General features: G+C 46.6%; 1 protein-coding gene across 1 annotated transcript in view; it reads left to right on the top strand.

Annotated features, from left to right (window-relative positions):
- The window catches only part of LOC102454664 (neuronal acetylcholine receptor subunit alpha-7-like), a 62,977-nt gene that overhangs the window by 14,813 nt on the left and 35,851 nt on the right, over positions 1-12,313 (top strand). Inside the window, exon 2 of the mRNA XM_075931319.1 lies at positions 6,195-6,334. Coding sequence (XP_075787434.1) covers positions 6,195-6,334 — 140 coding nt within the window. The remainder of the gene's footprint in view (positions 1-6,194; positions 6,335-12,313) is intronic.

The raw sequence follows: 12,313 nt of genomic DNA, 5'->3' as shown, positions 1-12,313 counted from the left end.
GATGGGCTAATTGAATTAATTACTCCTAATCAGCTTCTCCTCAGGCACTAATTGGCTTCTAAGGGATGAGAGTGCCGGCTGGCCTACTCACTCCCAGTCACACTTGCTTACCACTTCATTGCGTTTTATACCGGAGAGGGACCTTTTGCTCAGCTAGAGCACCGCAGACCCTTACATTTTACCTGGCTGCCCTGTGTATGGAGCCCAATAACTTGGCTGGATTTGAAGACATTAAGAGGTGCAGAATCTACCTCTCTCCTTGGGAGTTTGCTCATCTTCACAGCTAAACACTCATGCCTTAGGTCTAATTTGAATTTGTCCAGCTACAGCTTCTAGCCATTTGTACCCAGGAATATTTTCTCCTCAGGGAGCCCTTTAGGATCTGGTATTTTCTGCTTATCGTTAAGATTGCCTTACCTGTCCTATTATAAGACTGTTTGCCGTTGTTTTTCAGCCCCCAGCTTGTTCTCTGCCTGAGGCTGAATTAGAAAAAAAAAACGGTTCACAGAAATGTTTCAGCCATTTCCAGGCAGAAAGTTATGGGAACACACATTGTGTTGCCAACAAGTTACTTCCTCCCAAGCCATTTCTGCAAAGAGGAGCGTGCCTCTCTGCTTGGGAGCAGCCACTTGAAATGCATCAGAGAGATAACCCGGGGAGGGAGGGAACGGAATTTTGCGACTCCCAAAAAAATCCACCCGGATCTGGCAAAATGAGAAGACTCTGTATAATCGCCCTTTGCACGTGGGCGGATTTAGTTACTCTTGCCGCTAAAACCTCAGAGCGTTCCAACCGCACTGAGCACGCTCCGGCCTCGCGGCTTTCATAGGCACTGAGGGTACTTCCCAGCCCCCCCCCTCCCCGCCACCTGTCACCTGCTCTGAGCACACTCATAGGTCCCACAGTGCTTGGCTCTGTGTGGGGAACAACAGCAGCCTCTGTAGCGTAGAAGAAGGGGTGTTTGGCTGGAAGCCAGCAAGAGACCAAAGTGTGTCTGCATTTCTACTGATGAGTGGCAATACTGCTGTGTATTCAGACTGTTTTCTTGAGCCAGGGCTAATGCTTTCACCGTAGGAGGCAGGCAGTAATGGCAAGGTCCCTTCTGCCAGCCCTATGTCTCATATGGCTGAGTAGCATCTCACCCAAGCAACCTTTCAGAATGAAGAGGACAAATCAATGTGCTTGGTAACCACATTGCACAGCAAACACCAAGATGAGGACCTAGAAATTCTGATTCAGATGGTTCTAATGCTGGGCGGCATGTGGCTAAGTAAAGCATTAGCAAAATGCACTGCAACCCCTCCCCACAAAGGCTAGTTCACATATAGGATAACAACCTACTACTGCTACCAGTTACTCTTTCGTCTCAAATGGTAGCAGTCTGTGTTGGCGATCTTAAGGTCCTGTATTCAGATCCTGATAACCCAGGTAGGTGTCAGTGTGGTTCCGCCTAATGGTATTACTGATTTACAGCTCTCTTTGCTTGGAAAAGAATAGGAAATGGTATTAAACCCCTGAAGTTAGAAGCTATTGAGGTTTCAAAGTCAACATTCTTATGCCGGACTGTCCCACCTTAAAGCAGCCCACATGTGAGTATGCATTGTCATACACACTCTTTAATTGCATAATCACATCCGAAATTTTCCATAGCAGCCCTGCAGCTGCACCGGGGAAGCGAATGAAAGTTTCACTTCAGGTCTGGCATCACTTTTGCGTGATGGACTTTTCAACTTTGCCATTCATCGAACACAATTTTTGGGTGCAATTTCAAAATAAGCCAAGGGGGAAAAAAAGATTCATCCCCCCACAAAGACCAGGGCCAGATTAGTGGCATAGAGCGGAATCTCTTTGCATCCTGTGACCAGTCCCCGGAACCAGAAATTACAACCTCCTCTTACCGAAAAGTGCTACAATTTAGCTCACTGAAATGTAACACCTTGGAGTTTTCAGGGCTTGCGAGAGAGAGAGTTAGAAACATCACCTGGCTGGTGCCCAAGCACTGAGTATTTTAAGATGGAGAGTCTAATTTTTTCTTAAAAAATATATTTTAATCTGTCCCTTATCTCACCTCTTTTCCTGCTTGGAGGCTGCTGCAACAAAAAGAGATGACAGCTTGATTAGACAACCCAATCATTTGTGACACCGACAGCTGCCTTGGCAATTTGCCAGGAGGCCACGGGCTCCAAATTGCACGGAGATTTACATAATGACATAAATAACAAATTAAATGCGCATGAACATACGGAGACAAATCCCAGAACAATGGGCTATACAATAACTGGGCAGTGGTGCTGCTGTCTAAGTTGAGAGAATGCCAATAATTGCGCAACAACGAGCCAGGGCATAAAACGGGGTAATAACGGAGGACAGCAGTTACCAGTCACACGGAGGCACAGGTTTGAGATGAAATTCCTCAGCCCCATAAAGAATTGCTTCTTGGAACAGCTAGGTCTGGAGCATGCAGGCGGAGACGGTATGTTTGACTCGGTCCTACGTAACACACAGGAGAGCTTGGTTTAAATCAGCAGTGAGCAAGATGCGGCCCAGGGGCCGGATCCGGCCCTCCTATCACTTTGTTCTGGCCCACAGACTGCATCTGGCCGCTTTCTATTTATATCTTGCTGCCTGTGCCACCGAATTTCAGGCAGCAGGATCCTATTTAAATGACTCCTGGCTCTCGGTCACGGGGCTATCCCAGTCAGAGGCTGAAGCTGCGAGCCCTTTAAATAGCTGCAACACGAGCCTTGAGCCCTTTGCTGTGTTTTTAATTCAAAGCCGCCAGCACCAGACAGCTCTGTGGGGGGAGGTGAGGCCCCAGCCCTGCCCCCTCCGCCCTGGGTCTCACCCCTTCTGGGGTGGAGTTGGCCCTTGACTATGTACCAAAATTCCTGAAGTGGCCCCCCTGTGAAAATTATTGCCCACCCCGGTTTAAATGAAGCAATAGGACCACAATAGCAGACCAGTCAACACTGTTGTGGACAGAGGGGTTTTCAAACACTAGCATAGGCTGTGTCCCTCTACCCTCTCTCCCCCCCAAAAAAAGGTAATGAAGCCAATTGAAAAGATGCCCAAAGGACAGTAGTGCTTTCCATCAGAGTGGAAGCTGCTTATGAAATCACGAGAGAGTCAGGCTTCCTCCCTAACCAATGGGAACAAGGTAGAAGAGGATGGTATAAGAGCTCATTGAAACCTTAAAAGAAACCGTCATAAAATGAAAATACACTTCAGCTAAAGTCAATTGACCAGGACTCAAACTATGGCAGGTTCAGTGTAAGCCAGGCAGTTAACAGCAAGTCTGAGAAGAAAACAGACAAAGAGATGCGAACTGAATTAGTTATTTTTCAACCATCAGAAGATGGGAACTTGAGAGAAAAAGCCAGAAGGTTTGAGCTCTGAGAGAGTAAGAGAATCAAAGACGATTCCAGATACGGTGCACAAAGTTGAACCACCTCTTTGCACAGCTGCTCACCACAGAAGGTGTTGATGAAGATGTCTATGCCGAAGCTCATCTTTCCCGGTGATGAAGCTGTGTGGGACTGTCTCAGACTGAGGTGGTGACAAGAAGAGGTGCAGATGCAATCTGGCAATTTAATTTGCAAGAGGTCACCAGGCCCAGATGAGAGCGCCAAGAGTTCGGAAGGCGCACCAGAACGAAGAGGCCGCGCTAGGCACCAAACGATGCCATCTCTCATTACAACCAGCCGCTTCCGCATCAGAGACATGAACAGGAACAATAATTTAAGCTAGACGTATAAAAGTACAGGATAGTACTGGCTTCAACAGGCCTGGCTGCTGCACATAAAGCAGTGATTCCAGTCTCCGAGGATACTTTGAGCACGTTCACCAAAGATCGGATAAAGGATCACAAGCAGCTATAATGTCTTCGGATTGCCAAAAAAGACATTCACTGTCACAGGTCAGGAACAAGCCCACGTTTTGTTGTGGAAAATGCAATGACCGTATCTGCTCCGTGCGCCATGATTGTCAAAAACGGAGCCATTAGGAATAAAGAATTTTCATCATTATGTATTAATTTGTGCTGCAGGAGAGCCCAAATTCCCCTATCTGGGATTTAGTCCCTGCTACGCTAGGCACTGAACCCACATATAATGATAATTCACTTCCTGCCCTGAAGAGTTTCCATCTGACGACATCAGCCCTACAAAGATGTATCTATTTTAGGTACACTATTATACAGTGTGAGGGCCTCGATCTTTAATGCACTGATGTACCCTTCTGTCTCTGAGTAGTCCCAGTAAAACTAATTTACGCACATGGCTCAGTTGTTGCAGAATCAGGGCGTAAGAACAAATAATTACAATGCCATTGCATAAATCAACAGAGCACTCCCACTTTGCACACTGGATCTTTTCCCTTTCTGCTAGCAGGGCCAATTTTTTTTGAATTAGCATGACCAGAATGAAACACAGAGTGAACAAGGACAAAGGAAATCAGAGGTCTGGAAAGGCCTCCGAGATGAGAAACAAACTATGATTGGAGAAGGGAGGAGGAATACATACTTATGAATGGCGCACAAAAGATAGGTGGTTGCTTCCATTTACTACCTATCAATATATGAATGAGGAGCATCTAAGTAAAGGAGAAGTTAAAACCAGTACAGGTTGAACCTCTCTAGTCCGGCACTCTCTGGTCCAGCCACATCCGTGGTCCGGCATGATTTGAGTTAGCTGGATGTCCACTTATCCTGGGTGGGGCTAAATTTCCCCTGGTCCCATAAAGTTTGTTTACAGCCCCTAGTCCCAGCTCTCAGGGTTCTGTGCTATTATTTAGCTCTAATTTACCCCGCAATGTCTTCTAACAGTCCAGCAAGCAGTGGAAGTGTTGGTAACACTGCTAGATAATATTGACCACCCGTGGTCTGGAAAATCCTCTGGTTCAGCATCAGTCAGGTTCCAAGGATGCCAGACTAGAGAGGTTCAACCTGTACAAGGAATTAACCCTCCCCCCCCCCCCACACACATAAGTCTGCAACATGGCCATCGAGAAGATTATCAAAGCAAAGAGCTGTAAGGTTAGACATTTTACTTCCCAGCCCCGTGGCGCCCCTATGGGAACAACTCCAGAGCAAGCCTGCACCCCCAGAACAAAGGTTGCCAGTCTGCCCAGCCCCATGAGTTCTGCTAAGGGCCCAGAAAAGAGTTTTTTTCTGCCTCCCCTGTACAGTGCATGGTCACCAAGGGCCTAGCCTCATTAGAATAATTGATAACATGGACTTGAGCTGGGATAAACACATGTATGTCACCATAATGCCAGCTTGCATGCTTCAGACCACCACAGCACCACTCAGAGCCATGCAAAGGTTTGTCAGTGTCCGGCTTTTCCAGCTACCAATGCATTTTCCAGGGCACCCAAACTATTTGCAAATGCAGGCAGCATTCTACTACCGCAGGGGAGGGGGAAATCGATGTTTTGTTTACAATTTTTGGAAAGTTTTGCTTTCAAACACAAATCTGGTTGGAACCGCCCCCCCCCCCCAAAAAAAGAGAAACATCTGGAAATGGCCAAATAAAAACCAGTTTTTAGCACGGCCTTTCCTGTCAGAGAGATTTCAAGCGCTTCAGCGTGTCTATTCTGTCATGTTACACTAAAGTTTCCTAGCCCGCTTATGGACCTCTAACTCTTGGGATACTCTGGGATAGACACACATGTATGCTATTTTATGAAACCAGCCAACGGCAGATGTGTTGGATATGGGCAAACTTGTGGTGGTCTCTCACATCCCTAGTAAAGTGTAACCATGTATACAGTTAACCTTCACGGTTACACGCAGGGTCCTGGTACGCATGGGGAGCTGACTTAAAAGCCAGATCCCAGCATGCACTGGCTCCTGTCTGCAGCCCTGCGCTACTTCCTGTGAATCAGAGCCAGCAGCTCGGGGTGGGGAGGCAGGCGGGAACCGGTCTGTATGAGAAGCTGGATTTTAAGCTGGCTCCCTGCGCACATCAGTTGCTCGGTAGCTGACTTCCACCCACGTGTAGTCGTGTTAACCCTGACATTTTCAGCAGTTACATGGTTACTTAATGAAACACATTTTAACATCCCGGTCTTTACTTTCTGGGAATCTGCTTCTCTCTTTTAGATGCTCAAAATAAGCTAGAGAGGATGCAAAATCGAAAGGATTTTCTGATTGGTCCAGATGATTAATGTCACCCTCTTCCCCTTCCCCCCAAAAGTTTCCCAGCAGGGTGAAAACCAAAGGCGCCTGTATAGAGAACTGTTGAGGAATTACAATCGCCTGGAACGCCCCGTCATGAACGATTCCCAGCCGCTTATTGTCGAGCTGCAACTTTCTTTGCTGCAGATTATCGATGTGGTAAGTCCTGCCTCTTGGGCATAACCTCGTGTACAGGTTAATTGTGGAAGAACTCTGTACGTTTGAAGTATGTGGTGTTGAGGCCTGCATTGTCCCCTGCTCCTCTTCCCTGCTACTGATGAGCCAGAAGCAAGCTTCTAGGAACATACGCCATTTAAAATAAGCAATGGTACCAGTGTAGCAAAAACGAAGTATAGATAAGGGTGGGAACATAACAATCCTAATGTAGTGATCATGTAAACAGAGTCAAAAGACAAGCAGTACAGCTGTAACAAGCAATGAGAAACCCCTGGAAACTTCCAAACTGCAAAACGGTAAAAACCTGTATATAAGCTGCATAAGAGTATGGCAATTTGGACCTCATCGACGGGCTTTGGTACCGGCGCCTCGTAAGCCTAGATGATCTCCCGCTTCGTCCGCAGCTGAAACGGGGTCCCCAGCTTGCAGAAGGGATGTAAGACGCTGCTTTTCCTATTATGTTGTTCGTTAGTTAAGGGGCGCAGCTGATAGCTGTCAGAAAATAAACTGCTTGTGTTTGACAGATACCTGTGCAGTGTGTTTTTGTACTTTGCAAACCCAGTGTCGGACCTGAGACATACTCTTGATGGCAACACCTCGTCATGGTAACGAATTCAGCTTCGGTGGGAAACCACCTAGGCCTTGCCTAGTTCCTCTGAACCCAGACGGCTACAGAATGGACAGTGTGAGCCGCCTGGTGTTTTGTGAGACTCTGATACGTGGATTTGTCACGGGGGAATATTAATAGATGCAGATGTGCCTGACAACCTGAGGAAGGGGTTAATGAATTAGGTTGCTTTTTAATGGTTTACATAAAAGCACCCTGTTTGTTTCAAGAGATTATGAACCAGGTGTTACTCCCCATTAACTCAGAGGGGGAGTGATGTAAACCTGGTTTTGGGGTGCACCAGAAAAATCAGGCCCCTTTTGGGGAAAGGTTTTAAAATGCCTACATGAAAACTTCCTTTGAGAGCATTTCTTTAAGCACTTTATCTCCCTGAGGTCAGCCTCTGTTTCAGAAAATGTAAATGTCTCTATCGCGTTCGTAGGAGCCAAAGTAGGAAAGATTTATTTGATAAAAGAGGTCAGTTAAGCACTTCTGTGCTTTAGAAACAAAGCTTTTACTCTTTGTCTAATGCTCCAGATGTTGCTGCGCATTAGCTCTTATCAGTAACGAACTATCCTCGGACAAACCTGCTATATGTCCCTTTTGCCATTCTACAGTACTGATCATGGGTGCCAGGTCCAAAGAATCACAAACTTGGGGGATGTTCAGATTCTAAGACTCCCATACAGCATCCTTTCAATTAAAATAAAAACAGTTCTAGGCTGACATGACGACAGTAAGAGACCGCGGTCTGGAGAATGTTGGAATCCCTAATTTTGCATATGGCATGAGCATTATGTGATTAGGATCGAAAAAAGATCACCCATCGTACCATGTCTGCAGCCTCTTCTTCAGTCGATTGAGAGATGGTTTCATTCAATACTATACTATCTTCTTTTCCTACGGCCAGGCCTATGCTCATAGATAACATTGAATCAAGATCTGCAACACCAGCTATGTTAATTACGTAGCTGGAGTCAACGTACCTTGTTTTGCATTTCCCCACAGTGGGAGGTCGGCAGGAGCAAGTGCTCCTGTAGGCTTCCTTTACTCTTCACAGACGCAGGAGCACTGGCAGCTGGCAGAGGTGCCCTCTGAGTTGAATTGAGCGAGTCTTAATTAGACTCGCTCAATCAAACTCCAGAAGATTGATCGCAGCAGCGCTGTATGTGTAGACAAGGCCTGCATTACTTGGTCCTTGAGTTGATTCCCTTCTCTTGGAGGCGCCACCCAAAAGAGTAAGAATGACTCATGGGAGTAAGGGCTGAAGGCCTGTGCCTGGTTCTGATGGGGAGCTGTCACATGGCTGAAAGCAGCCAATAAGGCACCTTTCCTGAGACCGTTTCTGTGGTAAGTCTGTTGGGCTAAATCCGTTCTGAAGTTCATCTGTCCGAGAGAAAACAATGGCTGGTTCCGTGGCCTGGCCAAGAACTGTAACAGATAAAGATGCCGGGTCTGGGCTCCATCTGAATGTTTTGCGAAAAAGAAACAATAAAAGGATTTGTTAAGAACCTGCCCCCAGTGCCCTTGCTGCACGGCAGAGTTAATCACTTCATTAAAAACTCTTCCTAGAGAACAGACATCTCGGCGGCGCCCTGTAATTACTGTGCTCTGTTTCAGTCGAGATTACACATTGCCGAGTGTCACGCTGGGAAACTGCATTAATCTCTTGGCCCCAGCTCCTGCCTTGTTCCAAAATGAGGGCCTGGCTGTGTCTTAGCCTCGGCCGCCCCGGTGGCCTCCGCTCTTCTCAGCAAAGCTGAGATCACCACAACTGAGGCAACCGCCTACCCTGCGGGTAAAACACTCCGGCCCGCATTCTGGGGTCCTGGCTTGTGCGACTTCAGTCTGAGTGTGCTAGGCAGCTTGAATGAAGCCAGATTTGGGCCCTCTGTCTCCACATGCACAAGTGATTTTGTTACGTCCCTAGTGGAGACGTCTCCTTGTACGGGCTCTGGGGCCGGGTGAGCCACACTGGGGGAGCGTGGGCCTTTGTCCCCCTCCAACAGCCAGCCCAAGGAAAGTTTATGAGGCTGCTCCTGGCCATGCATTGGTAGCTCCTCCCAACTCTATCCCATAATGCAGCTCCCCCTCTGTGCTCTCTCCACTCACACATTAGTTCCCAGAGCAATCCCAGGACTAGAAAACCGGAGCTTACGTGGGGAAAAAGTGGCAATTTAGGTGGCCAAAAGGGTGATTTTTGTTGCAGAGTCCTTAGCCTGCATCAAGCATTTTCAGAACATCAGAACGGCCAGACTGGGTCAGACCAAAGGTCCATCTAGCCCAGTCTTCCGACAGGGGCCCATGCCAAGTGCCCCGGGGAGTGAACAGAACAGGGAATTTTCATGTGATCCCTACTCTGTCTCCCATTCCCAGCCTCTGCCAAGGGAGTGGGTATATGCCAAAGGGGGAGCTGCATACCTGGTGGGAGTAGAGAGCAAAAGTGTGTGTGGGGGGGACAGGGTATTGTACAAAGCAAACTGCTCACACTGCACTTTCAAAAGCCCCCGTAGGGCCTGTTCCTAAGTAAAATAATATATATTCCATCCATGTGCAGGGACCTTCACTCTGACCCAGATGAACGCTGGTCTTATTGAGCTAAGCGTGTGGTGTTTTGATAAACCGTGAATTGCAAGATCAGAATAATGTGTGCATTATAGGGGCATTATGCTATTTTAAAGCCTGTAGCAGTTCCTTTCCTTGCTTTGATGCACGTGGATTTCAGAAATGAAAGGCTTAATTAATGGGAGGAGCAGTTTGTTATTAGAAAACTGAATGACGTATGTTAATATACAGCTTTCCCCCCCGGGTAAAAACTCTTGCTGAAAGCAAGAACAGTTATTATTCCACCAGCACCGAATCATCTGCTTGCATGCTCCTGATCTGGATGGAGGCATTCAGGGATTTCTGGAAAGGTGCTTCAACATCGGGTGTTCTGATCACAACGGAAGAAGCCGGACTGTTGAGTGCAGACACTTAATTGTTTAAGGGCCCAGTGGTGTGGACTGTAGCATTTAGCCTTGAAATGAGCCAGTTCTCTTGGAGAGATGCACTTCAGGGACCGTGTATTCTTTTCTATGGGTGAGGAAAGACTGCAGGATGCAAGGGGTTAAATTACTGCACTTCCCTACTTTGCATTTCAGAAGGTGTGATTCAGCGTAGCTCTATTGGTTACACCTCTTTCCACCAGCAGACATGCGAGCCTCCGTCTCCATTGATCTGTGCATTTTGCAACATGTGATAAACCAAAATAAAAATGCAAATATAAATATGCCAGCAATATGCGCCCGATGACATATTATTCCCAATAGAGCATCTGGAGTCACTAGATTAAACCATAATCCTGATAGTACATCCTGTACAAATCTTTTCCAGCCAGATAACTTCCACTCTATCAGCTTGACCAGTCAAGACTGAAACATACAGGGAACATGAAATAAAGCCATCATAATGAAAGGATTATAAATGAGAAATGCCTACGGAATAAAGTATTAATGGAAAACGACTTTCAGTCCTTACAGACTAAGAGAATCATGTTTTTCATTAATATCGCTTGCATTTACTTGTGATTTTACTGAGTAAGTGGTGTGGTATTTACTCTGCTACATATCTTTATTTGTAGAAAAATCCCCAGCCAATTGTGAATCTCTTTCCATTCACATCCATTATCACCAGGGGACCAATTTCTCTTCTGACACTATTGTAAATCAAGAGTAACATCGCTGAAGTAGATGTAATCACACTGATCTAAAACTGGTGTGAGTGAGATGCGCACCAGACCCTGCATTGCTATATTAATGACAGATTTTCAGCATTTAATTATGAAAAGTAGTCATTAAAAAGCCTAAGCAGATAATTGATGCTTATGGCTGCCAGACCAGCATATTCACTAAAATTAAACCCAATACTTTCTCCTGTGAAGCCAACCTACTTTGGCCAATTTTGAGCTCTGGGGAAAAAAGAAACAAGCAAGTGATTCCTCATCAAAGTGGAAAGAGTTTGAGAAGTGGCAATGCTAGTGTTAATAGAACCATGAATTATTGTTTCAACTAAGTGTCAGGCATTATCAAAATGTCCATCTTACAGAAACCTACTAACTGCATCATGATTTAGTTTAAAACGGTTCCACAGTTAGAAAATGCCAGCATTAAGGTTGACCGTGTAACCTTAATTCAGCCCCCTGGGTCCACATACATTATAATCCTGCTTTAATTACATGACCACATTCTATTTTTCCCATCATTTAATGAGCAGCTATTCAAACTTTTGTTTTTCCCCTGTTGTTCAATGTGAGCCCTCAGCCTTGTTTACTGAACACGCTAGTCACACCCTGCTCTGAAGATAGAATTAGGTATTTCCTCATGGGCTTTTCCATAGCCCACATCACTGTGGTATATGAATGCTTCCTAAACAGGACAATGTATTTTCACAACACCCCTGTAAACCAAGAGGATATGATTGTCCCTGTTTTCCAGACTAGGAGCTGGGGCACAGACAGATTCAGATCAAACGTATCCACTAATTTTGGGTGCTCAGTTTGAGACACCTAGGCCTGGATTTGCAGAGTACTTAGCAACATATTGCATTTAATACAGTCACAGCACAGCTTCCGGAGAACCCGGTCACAGCTGTACATCTGCAAAACAGACCTCAGGTCTCAAGTCAGGCCCCCAGAAAATGAGCAGCACACAATTAATGACCTCTCTGAAAAGTTGAGTGTGAGTTGCTTTCCCAACATCACTCAGAAACTTAGTGGCATAGGCAGGGGCAAAATCTAGTACCTCAGAGCAGCCGCCATCACCAACAGACCCTCCTGTCTCTTCCTGCAGTGTGCTGCTTCTTTTGAGGTACACTTCAGATCTTCTGCAACAAACAAAGCAGAGGTCTGTTACGGGGCAGGACTCACCATGCTGGTGCCTCCTGCTGTCCTTCTTGGAGATTAGCTACACTCTCTCCCAATGGGGCTCTGCCTGTCATAGCATCTGCTCTCGTCAGCGTCACCCCTGGAACAATGACATCATCTTCCTAACACAGCCCGGTAGCTGTGTCACATCTGTGCTCTCCCCTTCCAGAGGTTGTACTGCTCACCAGCTATCCAGACACTTCCCCACCGATGAGGAGGGGACCTGAGCCCACCTATTACTTCAGATCCGGGCCCAGGAACCCTGTAGAATCATGGAATCATAGAACCCCAGGCCTGGCAGAGACCTCAGGAGTCATTGTGTCCAGCTCCCTGCTCAAAGCAAGGCCAACCCCAACTCAATCACCCCAGCCAGGGCTTTGTCAAACCGGGACTTAAAAACCTCTAGGGATGGAGATTCCACCCCCGCCCTAGGAAACCCATCCCAGTGCTT

This window comes from Pelodiscus sinensis, chromosome 6 (assembly GCF_049634645.1).
Source record: "Pelodiscus sinensis isolate JC-2024 chromosome 6, ASM4963464v1, whole genome shotgun sequence".
In the NCBI taxonomy this organism is placed as follows: Eukaryota; Metazoa; Chordata; order Testudines; family Trionychidae; genus Pelodiscus; species Pelodiscus sinensis.
The sequence above is the reverse complement of the archived record's forward strand: the minus strand, read 5'-3'. Positions and strand labels throughout refer to the sequence as shown.